The sequence below is a fragment of the Aphis gossypii genome, chromosome 3 (genome assembly GCF_020184175.1).
Source record: "Aphis gossypii isolate Hap1 chromosome 3, ASM2018417v2, whole genome shotgun sequence".
NCBI lineage: Eukaryota > Metazoa > Arthropoda > Insecta > Hemiptera > Aphididae > Aphis > Aphis gossypii.
This window is the reverse complement of record NC_065532.1, coordinates 17,136,560-17,156,193: the sequence shown is the minus strand read 5'-3', so window position 1 is coordinate 17,156,193 and position 19,634 is coordinate 17,136,560. Positions and strand designations below refer to the sequence as shown.

Below are 19,634 nucleotides of genomic sequence, written 5' to 3'. Positions count from 1 at the left end.
TATTATATGAAATTGTTTATGTTTTATTTTATTGTTAAAATATTTAATCAAGCATTTTTTTCAACAGTAGGTACTGAAATATTAGTAATATTATATTACTGTTAACTTGAAAATATCATCACTTCCGTGTAAAGATCACTCGTATTTCAAAATTTGTCAGCAAAATAATGTATTCCTTATTTACTAAATTAAAACAATTAAATAAACAATAAATAGGTATAATAAATTATCTGTAAAATATTATTTAACGTAGGTAAAACTCTAAAAATATAAATTTGATAAAATTAAAATAATATCAATGACTCGGAAAACAAACATATTCAACTCGGACGCTAATAATGAAAAATAAATATACTTTTTAACACATCTAAATAGGTAACTTTATCTATTATGCTAACGGTACACTCTTATTTTTTGGTGCTTATATACCTATGTAATTATGTCTGTATATAGATGAAACACCGAAAACAAATACCATCCTATTTAAAATAAGTATTGGCCGTCAATGACGGTCAACATCAATTATTTGTATATTGTATACAGCTAATACTTACACGCTGATTGTTTGTTTTTTTTATACACAGAAAAACGAGTATAATGATATTTAAGCAATAATGGGCGCTAAATATAATACGTTACCGTGTGCCGCGGATCAAGTGAATTGCGAAAAAAACAAATCGCCGTCACATTGACTGGTCAGATACATACCTGTGTAAAAGACGCAAAGGTTGACGTTTAACTTTTTCAAGTATTTCGCGTCGTGCACGTGAAATCGTCCGATACTGTTCGACATACATCGTCAGAGTCATCTGTTGCAGCTTCTCTAAGCTTTTATTTCCGATCGCGACCAATGACGTCCGATAATTCGCACCAAATCGGTGGACCTTTGCATCGGTGCCATTGCGATTATCCGCAGCCGCCGGACGCCGATCTCATAACGGTAGCGGCCGTCGTAGATTTTGGCGATTCCGTACAAGCAAAGACGGAGGCGCAACATAGACAGAAGCAGCGGCGTCAGCGTGCCGCGGAAAATGAGGCGACTGAAGATAGTGCGGCAGGCAAGTCCTTATGGAAACGGTTCACGAAATTTGTAACGAATTGTATGACGTACGTCGGACGTCTGTGTGCGGACTGTTGTCGGTGAATAATTTATATTATATTAAATAGGTTATCTACATATTATAATATGAGGGGTGTTTCATTTAAAGCGAGACACTCATTATACTTCAAAAATTATTTATAAAAAAGTTAAAATAATATAAATTAAGTATAATATTATACTTAACAAGTAGTCCAGTTCAAACAATGAGAATTTAAAAAAAAAGTTGTATAATAATAATTATATTAGATAATTTTATCAATATTGTCAAGCATTTAATAACAGTTAATTATAGTTTTTATTGTTTTTAATGTATAATATCCTAGATTTTTATAATAATCCAAACGATTTTTTATTGATTGAGTATTTTCAGAATTTAAATACGATATAAGTTTAAACATTTTACTTACTCTGCTCAGTCATATACAATTTTAAAACGCTTATAGTTTAGTGCTGAAGTATTGAAGTATGTCTCGTTTATAACTAAATATAATGTACAGTTATATTTTTTTGATTGTACATATTTCATAAATGAATTTTCACTAAAATTTAATTTTATGCGTTTTATAATTTATATTTTGCAACAATATAGTACTATTTTTAGGTAACTACATTTTCATAGCGACTTGTATTGAACAACTTTTTTTTTTAAATTAATTTATCTGTAATAGGTAATATGTATCATTAAATTATAAAAATTATAATTAGTTTGAAATATAAAACAAGTATTATTTTCTTTGAAAGCACTATTTTCAGTATAGCTATTTCACAAAATTATTTTTTAAAGTCAATTTATATATTGATTAGTCTGACTATACTACTGTAGTATGTAACTACATGAATGTAAAATCAAACGAATAGATTCAAAATATATTTAGTATTTAGATACCCACAATCTACTATTTGTAGGTACATGATACGATACTAAATTAATTATGTATATAAATATATAAGATTTATGTTAATTTAAATCTATTTAATATATGTATACATTTGAGGTTTTTTAAAAAATAATTGGTCTTATTTTTTTTGAACAATGAAACGAATTATAAAATAGACAATTTAAAATGTATTATTTTAATTATTATTAAAAATATATGGGTTTACTTACATAAGTTATATTTTAATAGATTTTTGAGCTTGACAATTAGTTCTTATAATTACATTCATTGTAGCATTTAACGAATTTACAAGTCGTAAATATACAATAAAAGTTAAGTATGCAACCAAAACATTGAATTTGTCTGAAATTATAAATTCCGATCATAATTTTGTATTTTTGTATAATATTAGTATTGATTATAAACCCTAACTAAATACAAATTATCGTTTAAAAATAACCAAAATTTATTAGGTTTATGATCTATACTAATCGTATACATATTATTTATATATTATATTATATTTATAATATACATACACATAAGACTTTAACATATAAAAATATGTATAACAATAATAATATGCGCATGGGTGATAAATACATATTTAGTATTTAGTATTCTCGCAATAGAGAATCGATGGTTAAAATATATGTTTTATATACATGGTGTAATAAACTATAATATTATAATAGGAAATTATAATAAACACGTTAGGCGACAAGTTTGGTGGGGGGAGGGTTGTGAGGGTTATAGTTGTGGATGGACAACCATTTTGATCAGCACTTGGGCGGCTGACATTGTTTGCAGTTCTCCATCTGAGTTTCGAATTCTTCAATTTGTAGTGTGCAATCGAAGAAATTGTACTTTTTGTACATCTTGCGAGAAGCTTCTTTTAGTACTGTAGTAGTGTTCGCACCAGGCTCTGTATACATAAAATACATACATGAATAATCAACTTTCCCATTACATGTTGTATGTTGTGAATACAATAAATCATATTATACAGCGATATTTCTTTGCAACGGTCACCAAGGAAATTATAAGCCATATTAAAAAACAATCTATAAAGTATTTTCTCCGACAGTGACCATTACTAGACGTTTATCGCTGTATGCTATGTGTATAAACGACATCTATGATTATAATATACTCACTGACTGCCAGATGAGCAGCTAATGCGATTTTGTCTGGACTCAGAGCCCAAACCCTAAGATTATGCACCCTAACCACGCCATCGATGCTCATGAATGTTTCTAGGACATCTACAAAATTCACACCTTTTGGCATGCCTTCCATCAACACTATCATAGTATCTCGGAGTATGTTAAATGTAGTGATCAATACTAGTATGGAAAACAAGAACGTACATATTGGATCTACGATTTTCCAATCAGGCTGAAAAATTAAATAATTATTAGTATATAATATTTTATATTATCTTTTAATCTATATTCGTATTCACAGCGGTGAAGATGGTTGGGTTAGATATGATTTAAAATGAAATATGTATTCTTAATTTAAGACATTTTATTACTCAAAATTCAATTATACTAGTGATTTAAATTATAAGGTCAAAAAATATTCGATACATTTTTTATACATAATTATATTACTTAAAAAGAGAATCAGTAAATGTTTTTAAACATTAAAATTAAAAATTAAATATTTTCAAATTTAGCTAGATATAAAACAAACTTGTATGATCTATAATAATATTGAAATATAGTATAAATAAATGTTCACGATTGCTTAATAGTATATATAATAAAAATCGAAAATTCACGATGCAGAAAGCAATAATTTAAATCGATGATTGTCAACTCCGTGAGTTATTTATTAATATATTACTGGCAGAATATTATTTATACATTGTACAATATCAGCTCACGTACAAGGTTTAGACAAACTGCACGTGGCGAATTCAAGTATACAGATTTGCATTACGAACTCCGAAACGTACATATTATACTTACACGCGTATAAAGTTAATTTAAGTAACCGTTGATAAGGAATACAAATATTTTATAAGTACATTTAAACACATAGCAAACAAACCGTTCATCATTGAATTAATTAAAACGAATACATTTGCTTGTATTGATTTATACATTATGTACAACGCGGTAAATACACTGTCAATTTCGTATTTCGTTTTCAAAGAATTACACACAATATTATATAAAACATATTTTTTAAACGCTTTTATCATAGACTACAACAATGCGTGTGGGGATAATTTTTTTATCGAAATTATTATAAAATTATGTAACCTTATTTGGATTGTTATACATCGCATATCGCTTGGTATCTAACATTTTGTGGATCAGTAACATAAAACGAGTACAACAATATAATAATATTATAACGGGATATATGACATAAAGACACAAAATTCTACGCTCGCTGATAAAAATTAAATTTTAACATTTTTAGAAAATTCACAGTATAATAATAATAATCAATTATTATTACACACTATTATAATAGCCCAGCGAGTTAGATAAGAGTATATATTATATTATATAAAGAATCAAATACCGGCGAGGAATTTTATGTGCATTAAGTATTCAACGAACGTTAAACAGAATACGTGCTGGGTGGCACGTTTTGCTCTTAATATAGTTGCCTATACTTACTCTAAAGTATACGATAACAGCGGCAATCAACACGCCAAGGCTCTGAATAATGTCTCCGAGGACGTGTATGTAGGCTGCTCTAACGTTGATGTTAGAACTGCTTCGGCCGGTCCCCTCGTGGCTGTGCGATTCGAGACTGCCGCCACCATGAGAATGTGAGTGCTGGTGAAGCGTCAATCCCATACTGTAACAATGCGAACGCGCAAAAGCAACTTTAAAAGCGAATCTCATCTTATAAAATATTATCCATTTTCAAATTTTGTGTTGTTATTATACTCAGGGGCCCCCGATTCGTATACAAATAAATATTTTAAATTTAAATTTGACGAATATTGAAACGATTTTCTGAGGTCCCAACGTGGATTGACTAAACTTCATACAAGCCTAAAATCTTAATATTGTTATATAATATATAGGTACCTACATCTATATTTTTATTTTATTTTCTTGTTCTCTTCTTTTTTCCACGTATCTACCTACATATAATTGTTGTTAAATACCTTCACTATCACTTATACATATTGTAAAAAATATTTATAGATTGTATAATTAAAAAATAATAACAATAAAAAAAATTAAATGTCAATTACCTATACATTTTTTCGTTTGCAAGCTGATTATTAATAATTATAAATATTCCTACAAAGCAGCGGCCATCCATATTTGTTCGAAAACGATTAGGACAAAAATATAAAAATGTTTGCAAATTAAATGATTATTTTTAAATAAATGTTATTTATGTATATTTGTAATTTTTTCACAAGCGTACGACAAATAAATTATATGTAACAATTTTTTTTTTTTTTGATACACACGGCTCATAACTATACCTGGGCTTCATAACCCAGGGTCTATTATAGTCTCAACTTATGGTAACTATATTGTATTGTATAGTATTGTGTATTGTTTCTTTTTTAGAGGCTGATAGAGTTAAATGCATGGTTAAATGTATGGTTAAATTACAATATTTCTAAACCTACGCACGGCCAGCTACAAAATCGTTTTTAAATAATTTCATAGATAGATTTATAGATCGATCTACGTCACGTGATAACGATGACAATAACAACAACAATAATAATAGTAATAATTAACATCGTATCGCGCCATTGAAAAAAATATCGAATTGCACGTAATATGTTATACTCACACCAAGTTAACGCACAGTCCGACGGCGGACGTGATGAGCATAATGTCGGCGTCGATAGTGTACGTCATGTCTGTGAGTCGTTCGACTGCCAAGTACAACAGCACGCCGGTGACCACCCAGATAAGAAGAACAGACGTGAGGGCACCCAACACTTCGGCTCTGTACCATCCGAACGGCATCGATTGCGTGGCTGGTCTCGAGGCCACCCATATGGCGCAAAGCGATATCATGAAGCTGGCGAAGTCCGTGAGCAGATGTGACGCATCTGTCGCGATCGCCAAACTACTCGACAAATACCCTCCTATCCAACACAGTATGCGATTTAATTAATAACATCGGTAGAATAATAATAATTATTATGAGCAGGCACGTCATGTGCCTATTCCGATCGTTATAATATTTTCGAGTATGAATAATTTTCACTAAACTTACCGACTCCCTCTCCGACCATGAACAACAGGCATAGTATGCTGGCGAATATGAGTTTTCTCCTAGCTTTCTGACTGCTCGACGAATTCTCTCGGTTCGGATGACAATGTTCATTGACTACGAATTATAAATCGATTCGTTGTTAGTGAGTTGCAGGCTCAAGATTTTTTACATTGATTTTACATTGCAGGTACACTAATTCAATCGTTTTCATTATATCACAAGAAATATAATGAGAAATTAATACGTTCCCACGATCATATAATTTACGTATATTATAGTTATTTGTTATACATATTTACTAGCAGATTTGGGAATAGCGAGTAAATTCAACAGGCGGGTGACTTAATGTTAGAAAATAATAAGCTTCGTGAATGCTAAGACACGATAGTGGCTAAATTAAAATAGTAGTAAGTGCTCGACCATACCTATATGTTTTTAATTTTTGAGAATACTTTTTTAGTTAATACTTATTGTAATATATTCATATATTTTGGGATCTTATACGAATTGAAAAAACCGCATTAAAATCGGTGCAGCCGTTTAGTAGTTTCACTATACTCCCGCACATGATGATATAATATTGTTTTTCAGAATAATTTAGTTTGATTTAATAATGTTCATATTATAACCTCTTTTTATTTTTTGTATATGCAGGCTTTTTATTTATTATAAAAATGGTATTTCAATAAAAAGTGTTATCAAAATAAAAAAAAAACAGATATATTACATTAAATTATCATAAACTTTGTTACATTCGTTTAATCTAATCTCGTTGTGCAATTGTACATATTATGTTAAACATAATACAGTAAATAGTATATTTTTAATAAAATGTTCAATAGTTTAAAGTTTAAAGTGTTATTTAAAACACATTATAACTTGATGTTTAATTTTAATTAGTTTTTTTTTTAATAATGCATAGGTACCAATGAATGGTGGGATACTAGAAAATGTAAATTTGTTCACATTAAAACATATCACTTATTAATGGTTTAGGTAAGTGTTCGGTATTGTATAATATGCCTAAACTGTAGAAGGTATATAGATATAGAACAATAAAATAAGCACTTTCTACGTAAAAACAGTTTTTTTTCAACTAATATAATTTTGTTATGATCTATTAAAAACAGTTTATTTCTATAAATACCAAAATTATAGTAATTATTAAATATTAATACTAAAGTGAATAAATTTAATAGAATTGTATCTCCACGTTTATTGTTTTATTATTTTTAATAACTGCAATCGTTTATCAATCTGTACAGTGTACGTATTATAAATATGTGTAATATGTTAAATAGACCTTAGACCGGTACTTACAGATTGTGATTGATGATTTTCCGTCTACCGGGTCTGGGGTTTCGTGATTGGAATTGTTGTCGTCGGCCGATACCAGAGTGGCGCAACATCCGGACGGTTTGCCATGTATGCAGTACACTTTACCAGAGCTGTTTGACGGTTGCCGTACAAAAGCTCCAGTCATTGTTGGTGTCGTGCTCATGAACACTTCTTCATTAACGGACCCGTACTTAGAACTCTCACCTAACCTGTAAAAAAACAAAACGATAATTATTATTCCGCAATTGTCATGAACTCGACGCGCATAATATGGTAATATCATTATTCATTGACATTTTATTATATAGAAGCCGTATATGTCATGAAGGTATAAACGAATAATATAATATATAAGTAAGAAAAACTCGTGTATATAAAACGGATAAATTTAAATACTAGAACATATGACGCGTATAAGATATATAGTATCGGAAAATATTAAATATTAAATTACTCGCGATCGTTCCTTACAGTGGAATAAATTCGTTTTCCATGGTGCATTAGGATCGGTAATTCAATGTGTAAAACTGTAGCAAAAACGATATATAAAATTATATTATTATTGCCAAGACTGAAGAACATCGATATACAATGATAGAACGAAACACTTTGCGCACAATCGCGCTGCTAATATAGCGTAACAGTTATCTACGTCATGCTACAATCGAAATTGAAATAATATTCATTTCGAGACAAGAAATGCGTTCAACAAGTCCCATTTTTCAGTAACTAATATATTTACCGATGGAATTGGTCCGATAAGCACTCTAATATTGAATGTATAATAAAGTGGAAAAAAAATATTTAAATTGTTTTCCATGTTGTTATCTATACTAATTATGATGACACAACCCTGGAGGGGGTTTCGATTCTACCCAAGAACTACGTTGCCGTTGTGCTCGAGATTTGAGATTAAAACGCGCCTACAGTATTATGGTATTAATACTATACCTATTTGTTTTGTATTATTTGAGATTATTTTCATTTAGATCTGTATAAGTATAACAGCAAATAAATCTTAACAGTGGCACTCAAACATAATTTTCTAACTATGTAATATTTTCAGTAAACGCTGCAACGTATCACGCATTTTTAAAATCCACATGAAAATACTATATGATACGAATACGGAATAACCTTTGACTTTCATTATCAATACCGTTTGGCCCGTTCAAATGTTTATCTTGAAATGTAATATTAATTTTTATTTTTTTTTAAATATAAATTAAACAAATCTAAATAATAATACTCATGCACCTGTATGTAAACTGATCAAAAAAAATAATATAGTCCATCATAATAAATTATACTACTATATTATTGTTTAAAGACTTAAGGGCGACGGCTGTGCACCTGATATTTGTTTATTTAAAGATATGAACTATAAATAACAAACAAAATAACTAGGTGTATGTGTTATTGGATGACAATAGTATTTTGTTCATGAATAAATTATACTTTAATAATTATTCGTAAAACAAAAATGATTAAAAAATAAAAAATGAATAGGTACAACAAGTATTACATGTATTAATACACAACTAATATTTTTAAATTTGTATTTGACTTTGTCAATGTCATAAATATTATTATTGTAAATAGTAACTAATAAATTGAACTAAAAACTATACTTTTTTTTTTTATTCAAAATCAAAATAAATAAATAAGAAAAGCGAAACTCTGGTTGAGTCATGATATACATTTAGATTTTAGTACTTGAATAAAAAAAACTGTCAATTTTAACGATAAAAAAAATATATATAAATATTATGAATAAATTCGTCAAGACTTAAAATAATATTTATATTTGGTATTATATTTGATACAATATTTTCAAAACATTAAAAATACAATAATTAATTGAATATTATACTTCATTACAATGTATGTCTATGTATTTTTGTAAATACAAATTGAATAATATTTAATTTATAATCAGTCATATAATAAATTCAGAGTTATTATTTCATACTTAAAGTATTAGTTTAATATAGAAACAAATATTTGAATTATGGACTATAATACCATGAACTTTATTAAGTAGGTAGGTGAGTAACATTATAGACTAACATTAAAAAGAATCATCTTTATAGTAATACTAATCTTATAAAAAGAGTGTTAAACTCAGATGTATAGTTTACAAATAAAAATAGTTGATTGGTATACAAATCGATAGCTAAAGCTATAAAAAGAATAGTTTAGAAGAAAAGTAAACATTTTTATTCAAGTTAACAATAGAGTAAGTAGGTATTCTATGAAAATTGATACAAATTAATAATTGGAATGTACTCGTAGGTATTTGATAATAATAATAATAATCATAAATTTAAAAACAGCTATTACGTACATTATGTGTATCAATGGGACAGTTAATAATAATAGAATAAAAGCTCTTTGTACATCATTAAAGATTTTTAGCTTCAGCTGTTAAATAGTTAGTTTTTAATCAAACAATCCAAAATCGATTAGTTCAATGTTTTTAGATCATGACACAGTGTATCTAAAAATATATTGTATTCGACATTGGATTTAATAGTCCATGTTCAAAAATTTCGACAGAAATTTTTACATTAACACCAGACATTAACCTTGACCGGAAACGTCAACGTTACGCTAATTTCCAATTTTATCAAGATTTTCAAAAGATTTTATTATCTATAAAATATAAATAATTATACGAATTAATAATAATAATAATATGAAAATTTTATTTGTATTTTAAATAGACTCAAAACACAAGAAGATTCACTACTATTACTTTTATAGTGTTGTATATTAATATTGTAATAATTAACTGTGTGTAAATTGAACATTTTATGAATGATTTGTATTGAGAGTAACGAAAATCAAAAATTTAGGTAATTTTGTATGACGTATATACCTAGTGTTATTACTTAACACTAATAGGTACAATTTGTAAACTAGTTATCTACGTATTATTTAATATATTCATTTTAAATTTTATGACAATAATAATTAGTACAATTTAGATAATAATATAATAGGCAATAATCATACGCATTATATTAAAAATAAACTTTGATAAGATTTGTTTAATGACTAATAAAACTTTTATATAATATACTACAAATAACTGTAATATATTATACTTAATAGTCAGTACCCGTTTGTTATATTTTGGATAAACAAAAGATTTTATAATAGTATTTTTATTAAAAAATTATTGCATAATTTAAAACATGTCTTGAATGAAACATTTTGTTTTATTAATTTAATTAAATGTATACCATACCTATTACCTACTGTATCATTATTTCATGATTTTCATTTAATTATCTTAGTAATACTATATTTGTTTTAATAGAACATAATATGGTGCAACATTTTGTTAAGTTAATACTAAAATTGTGATATCAACAATTTAATATGTCTATTGGCTATAATAAGGTTTTTAATCATATCTCTCTCCTCCTTCTTATAAACATATATATATATTATATATATATACATAATATTTCATTATTGTACATATATATAAGAATTATTTTATATGAATTACCTACATACTTAATAAATAGATATTCAACAAAGATGAAGTCAAATATAAGAGAGATTCATATAAGTGTAGACAGATTTAGTCCGCGCCCGTCCAATTTCCTGCCTTAACTAGGTAATAGCAATAATATTGTTTTAAAGTTAAAGTTATATTTATGAAAATTAAAGAACAGTAATTAATGAATTGTAAAATGTAAAGTATTAAATTGTAAAATATGAAATATTTTTATATTAAAAAAAAGTATAAAAACTGATCAACGATTCACTATACACTAAAATCTTGTCAAAAAATAGATAAACATTGTTATCTAACCACAAGTTATCATAATTATTATAAATTCATCATACGAATTATAATAACCGTTTTATTTCCCTTTATAGTTTATTTGTATTTATTTCACCAGAATTTAAAAAAGACATTTAAATTTTAAACAAAAAGCTACATATTACTTTTATAATATCATAATATAAAGTTATCGTGAATACCACTTAAGTAATTACAATTAGTAAATAATAATTATGTTAATTATTTACCAAAAATATCAAATTGTTTATTTTAAAATTAATGTCATGCTTAAAAAAGTTTTTTATTAGCAAACAATTGTTCAAGTTAAATTAAATACATATGTAGAATATGATTTATGAAAGTATTAATCTTATTTCAAGATCCATTCAATTTATAAGAGCTCTCTGTATATAATTATCTTTTATTATAATACAATCTATATGCATAAATATAAATATTGCCGAAAGTACCACTTCCTAGAAGTGTTTAAAGACTACTTGACCTTGAACGAGAGTTAATGATGAACAAGTTACTTTAAATTAATTTAAGTTAAGCTAGTTAAAATTTATAGGTAGGTAAAAGTCTTTTTAAATAACCAATAATCAAATTAACGAGAAGATCTTATTGTATTTTCACTTTTAGATTCTGAGTGGAGCGAGGAATGTATTTGTTTTACAATGATGTTTATTTCTTTTTTATTTTGTAAACACTTTTTCCCCTCCTAAACTTGCTCAAAAGTACAAGTGTAGCATATTTTCTGAAAGGTAATGTTCTTGAGCTGATACTTTAAAGAGGTCATTTTTCGATTTTCGAAATGATACTTGAAATAAAAGCGGTTAAAGGAGAAAAAATGCACAACTTCACGATTATGTGGAGTATAAAATAATTACGGCTTTATTTATCACCATAGAAAAGAATAGAATTAAATAAAAAAGATCTCCTCGTCCGCTCAGAATTGTTTTTTATCGAATGCAATCATATTGCATCAAATCGAATACCTACAGTAAAATTACACTATCCTGTCCGAGGACCGAAGGGACGATGGACAAACATCCTACACGTGGTCTTAACCTAACCGAACGTGGTACGGCGAATATATAATACGCGCAGACTTGTGATCTATCCGTATAAGACATTTAAACAAGCTCCAAAAATAATATAATTTTATATTGTACGAAAACGTGCAAAATAAAAATAGAACTATTTTCATCAGGATAATATTCCATTTGGACGTAGCGAAAAAAAAACACGCTGTTGCATACCAATCTTAGCCCCGCTGTGATGACTGAAATACTAAATTATAATTTATTTCAGTGCATATACTCGAATGTTACGAAAACGTATTAATTTATTCCAATTACTACGAAAAATATATACGTATTGTATTAAAATATTAAACGGACAATAATTCTTAATTCAAGATATTTAATATTATGAATAAAACTAAAAGCTGTATAATATACAGTGTATATAACAATATAATTTATATCCATCCTGCAAACATATATTACGTAGGTATATGTATTCTTTTCTAACGAGTTGTGTATTTACACAAAATTAAATTTAAAATCGTTCATGTGATAGTTTAAAAAAAATGTATTTCCATTACAAAACTATAAACATCTATAATCGTTGCTATTGGTTGCAACTACATAGTTAGAAATAAACATGATATAAATGCTTTCGCGTGCCGGTATAAAAATATGACATTCCTCATTCAGCTTTCAATAGTGTAACAACTATAGCATTAATTACAAAAATTACGTTTCATAATTCTTCTTGTTTGAAAACATTACGAATTTATAGTTAATTTATAAAGTTTATAATATATTTACGAGCATATTACAATATTATGCAGAATAATATTATAACCGACAATAATCAAACTATGTCGGGATCAAGCTCAGCGGCACAAGTTTCAGAACTTAGTGATTTATCGGGTTCGCCAACAAAACGTTTATATTCTTCTACTCCCGATATTATGACAACAATATCTAACGAAAATACAATCGCGGACCAGGAGAAAGAGATTAAAGAGATTAAAGAGATCCAGACGCCGTCTATGTTGACTGATGGACAGATTTTCGGAGAAGACAACCCTGAGCCGATCGATTCACTCGACGGGAAGGACCGTGGAGATTTGGACGGTCGACCGAGGGGTTCGATGCAGAATTTATCGCAGAATGACGTCGCGTTGAAATTAGACAGTGAGAAAAAAATTGAGTGCATCGCCGCTCCGATGCAACTTCCGTGCAACTCGTCGGCATGCGCTGCGACTGCAGAGCCGGCGGTAGTAGTCGAGATCGAAACGCGATCCGTGTTAACTAATCGGGAGATTTTCGATGTACAAAACCCTGGGCCGGTCAATTTCCATGACGGGAGTAACCGTGGTGATTTGGCCGATCGGTCGTGGTGTTCGATGCCGAATTTATCGAATTATTGCGTAGCCATGAAAGTAGACGAAGTTCCAAAAATAGAGAGCATCGCCGCCCCGATGCAAGTTCCGAGCGATTCGTTGGCTTGCACTGAAACTGCAGAGCCGGCGGTAGTCGAGATCAAAAAGCGATCCGTGTTAACCAATCGGGAGATTTTCGATGTACAAAACCCCGGGTCGATCAATTACCATGAAAGGAAGAACCGTGGTTATTTGGCCGATCGGCCGTGGCGGTCGATGCCGAACTTGACGAATTATTGCGTAGCCATGAAAGTAGACGATGTGCCGAAAATAGAGTGCATCGCCACTCCGACGGAAGTTCCGTGCGACTCGTCGAAGGTAGTGCCGGCTAAACGTCGGTCATTATGGAAACGGACTAAGAGATTCGTCCGTCGCATGTTTTGTTGCGGTTTGTAATTACGCATGATCAGATTCTGTTTTTTAGAAATAATATTATACTGTTATAGTAGTTTACAATTTTCGTGACTGCTTGTAAAGATTGTCGGTATATGTCTAATTAATACCTAATATAAGTAGATACCTGATTTTTTTTCTAAATTTAATTCAATCGTGCAGTTGCAACGACGGGTGCTTATATACTTAGACAGATACCGAAAATCGTATTTGTTTATATAAAATGTATATGTTGTTGTTATGTTATATTTAATAAATTGGTTTTTGTTTATATTATATTATATTATAATAATATAATATAATTTTTGTTTATATTATATTTATTATGATATATATTATATTTATTAATCAACGCCAACACGTAATAATCGTAAAATTAATTTGTGTGCGGCTTGTGAAAATTGTGACTTAATAATATATACTAATAATATATATACTTAATAATATCGTATAGATATTTTCGTTTTACGAATCAACTATAATAACTACTATAATAAACGTATTCGTATTCGTTAATACGCAAACATTAGAATGGTGATAAATCAAACTTAAATTAAAATGCTTGTAAAAAATATTGAATCCAAAAAAATATAAAAATAAAAAATCCAACGGATATATCGATAATAATAATAATAAAAAAAAAATAATAATACATAATAACAACTGTATATTAGTGTTAATCGCATAAAGTTGTATAATAATGTTATTGAATATCGATCAATAGTTATAATATAAGCGGTGAATTCGAAAAAGTCGCAAGAAGTCAAGTATAAAATAAGGACTTCGCCGTAAATTCTCGTAGCGCTGCAATTAATAATTAATAGGTAGGTACGTTAAAAACGGTCGACTATACATTATAGTAAAATAATATATATAAATTTCTCACCGGTTTCGTTTTGGATTTCCATATTATATATAATATGTATATAAACAGCTTTTGTGTACCTACATGGATCACGAGCGACCTGTGTATTTTTCGGTTAAGTCATAGCAGTATTATGTCCAAAAAAAGAAAGAAAAACTAATGTGTGTAAGGCGTGTTTTCACGCGCCTACACACAATTAATAATATGATATATTATATGAAAAATGAATTAAAACACTTTCTGTGATTGTGACTGCAGTCACGTATTAATAACACGATAGGTGCGATAAACAAGCGAAAATAGTCACTATAGCGTATCCATGCATTGTATTATGAACATATTTATTATCAGTAATCAGGCCACAAGAATTCATAATAATATACTCATGAAATATCATAAGGAAGATAGAACGCGTTGGTGGCTGAGAACGATTGGAAAATATAATGTATTATTATTATTATATTATGATGTGACGGTTGTGGTTACCGTCAGTGTTGTTGGTTATCCATTTTTTTTTTATACGCAAACATTAGAATGGTGATAAATCAAACTTAAATTAAAATGCTTGTAAAAAATATTAAATTATATTATGATAGATTAGCCTGAAATACTACAAAATATATATTTAAAAATAAATCCAATAAATTGTCGAAGTGCAAATGTATTTTATATTAAACATACCAAATTCATTTTTGTCAGCCACTTTGTACAAAATATTGATTGTTTCAATAAATTGTCAATAGATAGGAGATTGTATAATATTTTATACAAATATTATATATTATTATAAGCACCATTGTAAAAAATATTTTACTTGTAATTATTAATCATAATTATTATGTTATTTAAAAATTAACTATCATCATTCCGGTGTTACCTAATATGTATAAAAAAAACTTTTTATAACAGTTATTTATTTCCGTAATTAAAAAATTATTATTATTATTATTTTACTACACAACCCAATGATAATAATTTAACACATTACACAATAATATAATATTTTATACAACATAATGGTATTAAGTTACACGAAACAAGCCAAAACTGATCTAAATGAGCAATTGACTAGGATATATATATTTATTATAATATCTAGTTTTTTAGAGAATTCCACACTATGTCTTACATACAGAGAACATACATTCTGTTTTACTTAGTAAATTTGCATTCAACAGAATCCATTTTATATTGTTAGCTTTAATACTAAGTACAGTAAATGTACCAAATAGTCTATCAAAAGTCTATGAGATACCTTATACAATATTTTACCTTTTAAGTTTAGTAAAAAGTAAATTTACTCTAATATTAAAGCTAACAATAAAAAATGGATTCTGCTGAAAGCAATGTTGTATGTATGTAAGATATAAAACAATTGTAATTAAATAAAAGTTGGATTATTCTTATTTTGATTATTACAATTTTATTGTTGATTTTTGTTCAACCCATTTCATTCCAGGAATAAAAATATAGAACAAGAAAAAAAAAACAAAAAGTATACAGTATACAGTTGGTTTTTGCTGTTTTAGAAATATCATATGTTTACTATTTTTAACTGTAATTTATATTGTTTTTAATTATACAATAATTAATATTCACGGTTAAAAAATCAAAATCATCAAAACAGTTTAAGAAAGAAAGAATAGTGGTTATGTGGTTTTTTTTATATTTAAATATAAAAATAAGAAATTAAGCCTCCATAGAGTTCAGCTCAATCTCCACCTATGAATGAGCTATTCCACATCACTTCATACATGTCTCCGTATTAAATGGTGGATGTAATCTGTGCATTAAATATTACTACGTCATTCCCACTAATAGAGACGCAAGAGACGCGCCACGTGCATGCATTTTAGGTAACTACATAAAGAAATCTCTTTGAAAATTCGGCCGGAGCGATTATTTGGTCAGTACCTATTTGTATAATGAACACTGCGTCTGATCTAGTTACCACGCCCGTAGTTGTCGGAGTTTCTGCATGCGAACACGGTAAAAAAAAAATATACAAACATATATTAAAGATGAGAGTGTATTATATACAGCATACATTGACGTTTGATTAGACGCGGTTTTCGGATGGTGGCGAACTCGTGGTATATACAACTATGTAAGCAAATTAAATGGAATTATAGGCGTATTCAATCGACACCGGAAAAATAAGGCAAGTGGGTTAATAATACTAAATTATCGGACGTCAAGAATTCGTCGTTACAGACCGGTTGTCCAGCAATAGCTTATCATGAATTATAGATATAGGTAGCAATGGGGGGAGAAAGCTATAAATTTACATTATTTTATAATACATTATCTTAATAATTAATTGCAATTAAACTGAAGCAACTATTTACTGCAGGTTTAATATCAGGTTTAATAAGCGATTAGAGTTCTGTCCTACTAAGCAAAAGTGCCGTAACTAGAAAAGATTAAAAAATGAGTTGGATACGATAACCGATAGGTTTATCAATTTTTTTACTCAATTTTTGTAGAAAAATACCCCTAAAATTACATTGAATAGGCTATAAGCACAATTATCGTTCTTAGAAAACTCCGGTAAAAAAAAAAAAAGAAGTACTAAGTAAGAATGCCGTAAATATGTTTAATAAATACGGAGTTTTCGCATAACATTTCCATGTTTTGTTTTATCCGAATTACAGCTTTATTATTTAACATTTCAACTTTTTTCTGAAACAACGGAAATATATTGTATTATTAGTTTCTAAATTGTTATCTTTATTATTATTTGGAAAGTTTATTATTTTATTATGGTCAATATGTTAAGATTACATAATATTATGACTTTTGCTCTGATTATTATTTGTCAGTATCTATATATTCACAGTAGTCGCGAATGTTTTATTATTTTTATATTATTAATGCTGTTTATTCTTAGTAAATAAAAGTGTAAACGCCAAACGGCTAATATCGCTAAGTAATAACATAAAGTAACTTTTATTTGTATAATAAGCATATAATACTTTTGAATTATTATTCCATTGCATTCCTAGCCAAAAAAAAAAATAAATAAATAAATAAAGGTGGATATGTTTTACACTAAATCTAAATCAAATAGATTAACAAATAATAAAGGTAAAAGTAAAATTAAAAATACAAAACATAATTTTCCTCAAAATTAAAATATTAATATTTACACCAATTTTTATTAAGTAGTAGGAAAGAGAAGAGGAAAATCAATTAATTTAGAAGAAAAAAACTACACGATTGTCATAATTTATCCACCATGTGATCATACTTCAGAAATTATAGTTTCCTCTACCTACTCGATTTTACGATTACAGACGCAAACGAACAAAATCGGTCATACATGTATTCATACATGTTCAGAACTGTTATATTTTAGAATTTATTACGTTGTATATATTTTATCAGTAAAGGCTATAACAAAATAGAGCTTTTTATAAAATAATAAATTAACTTCATTATTATTATTATTATTATTATTATTATTTATGATATATTAACGAGTTAGAAGCCCAATAGAACAATACAATTTATAGTAATAAACAGATTGACAAAATTATTAATGTAAACAAATGGATCAAATAAACAAATAGTAATTATAAAAATGAAAAATTGATGATAAACAGATAGCATATTTAAACTGTAAATAGAATATCGAGTTATTATAAAATGTAAACGTCCAAAAAGTTTTTTATAAATACATAAACATTTAAAAAAAATTTTAAGGGTATATAATCTTTAATAAATTATAATTTAAGAATACTTATCTAGATACTTCAAATATGTTTCGAGCTACCCAATTATTATTTCATCAAAATATAAAGGTAGTTGGTATATCTATAATAATTATATATTTTGAATTATATATACATGCGTAGTATCATAACATTACACAATTAATTTAATATTTTCATATAATAATTCTAAGTCATTAATTCGGTAAATTGTAACTGTGAGTTATTCTTAATACATTTGGAACTCAATGATTAATAGTCGTAAGAATATTATCAAATACAAGTATGTATATGCTAAAGATTAATACAATGGTCACTATTCAAAAATCAAACCTGAATTAACATTTTTTGAAGTAAAATTAAACTTATTTGCATTAAAAAAACATTAAAATAATATGTACTATAAGTCAGATACATAAAAAATAGAAAACTTTACCTAGTACAGTTTAAAAATCTATCAGGTAAACAGCCGTTATGTTTTACAGTATAGGTGCTGTGTATTTGGTTATTTAGTTTTTAGTAGATAAATATTTAATAGATGTGTTAAATTTAAAATTTAAATAATTGAATATAACGAAAAACGAGTGATAATATTACTCTTAATTAAAATTATTTACTACTATAATAATAAAATAATATTAAAATTAAAAAAAAAAAACTAATTGTTTTTTGTTTTTCTCGTTTACTTTAAAAAGTACTACCTAAACTATTTCTACTTTTGGCTCCCCCAATAAGTATAAAATATAAACTAGATCCAATTTGTTACCAGAAACTCGAGGGACATCCCTTGAATTTTATTATCTTTGAAAATTTTTTCAGATAAAAAAATATACACAAATGTAAAATTAATACATGTATAGCTATGCT

The 19,634-nt window shown here is 27.7% G+C and overlaps 1 protein-coding gene across 3 annotated transcripts in view; it reads right to left on the bottom strand.

The window, feature by feature from the left end:
• Nucleotides 1-2,160: 2,160 nt before the first annotated feature.
• Nucleotides 2,161-19,634, bottom strand: part of LOC114130996 (zinc transporter 2-like) — a 34,489-nt gene continuing 17,015 nt past the window's right edge. The window contains exons 1-7 of one of the 3 annotated variants that reach the window (XM_027996109.2): nucleotides 7,994-8,229; nucleotides 7,522-7,748; nucleotides 6,202-6,315; nucleotides 5,770-6,070; nucleotides 4,620-4,803; nucleotides 3,138-3,378; nucleotides 2,161-2,905 (exon numbers count right to left, since the gene is read on the bottom strand). In XM_027996109.2, the coding sequence (XP_027851910.1) occupies nucleotides 2,760-2,905; nucleotides 3,138-3,378; nucleotides 4,620-4,803; nucleotides 5,770-6,070; nucleotides 6,202-6,315; nucleotides 7,522-7,748; nucleotides 7,994-8,121 (1,341 nt within the window). In that variant the 5' untranslated portion in view covers nucleotides 8,122-8,229 and the 3' untranslated portion in view covers nucleotides 2,161-2,759. Of the gene's footprint in view, nucleotides 2,906-3,137; nucleotides 3,379-4,619; nucleotides 4,804-5,769; nucleotides 6,071-6,201; nucleotides 6,316-7,521; nucleotides 7,749-7,993; nucleotides 8,230-19,634 lie in introns of those variants that run through there. The other 2 variants (XM_050202915.1, XM_027996108.2) reach the window with 2 other exon arrangements.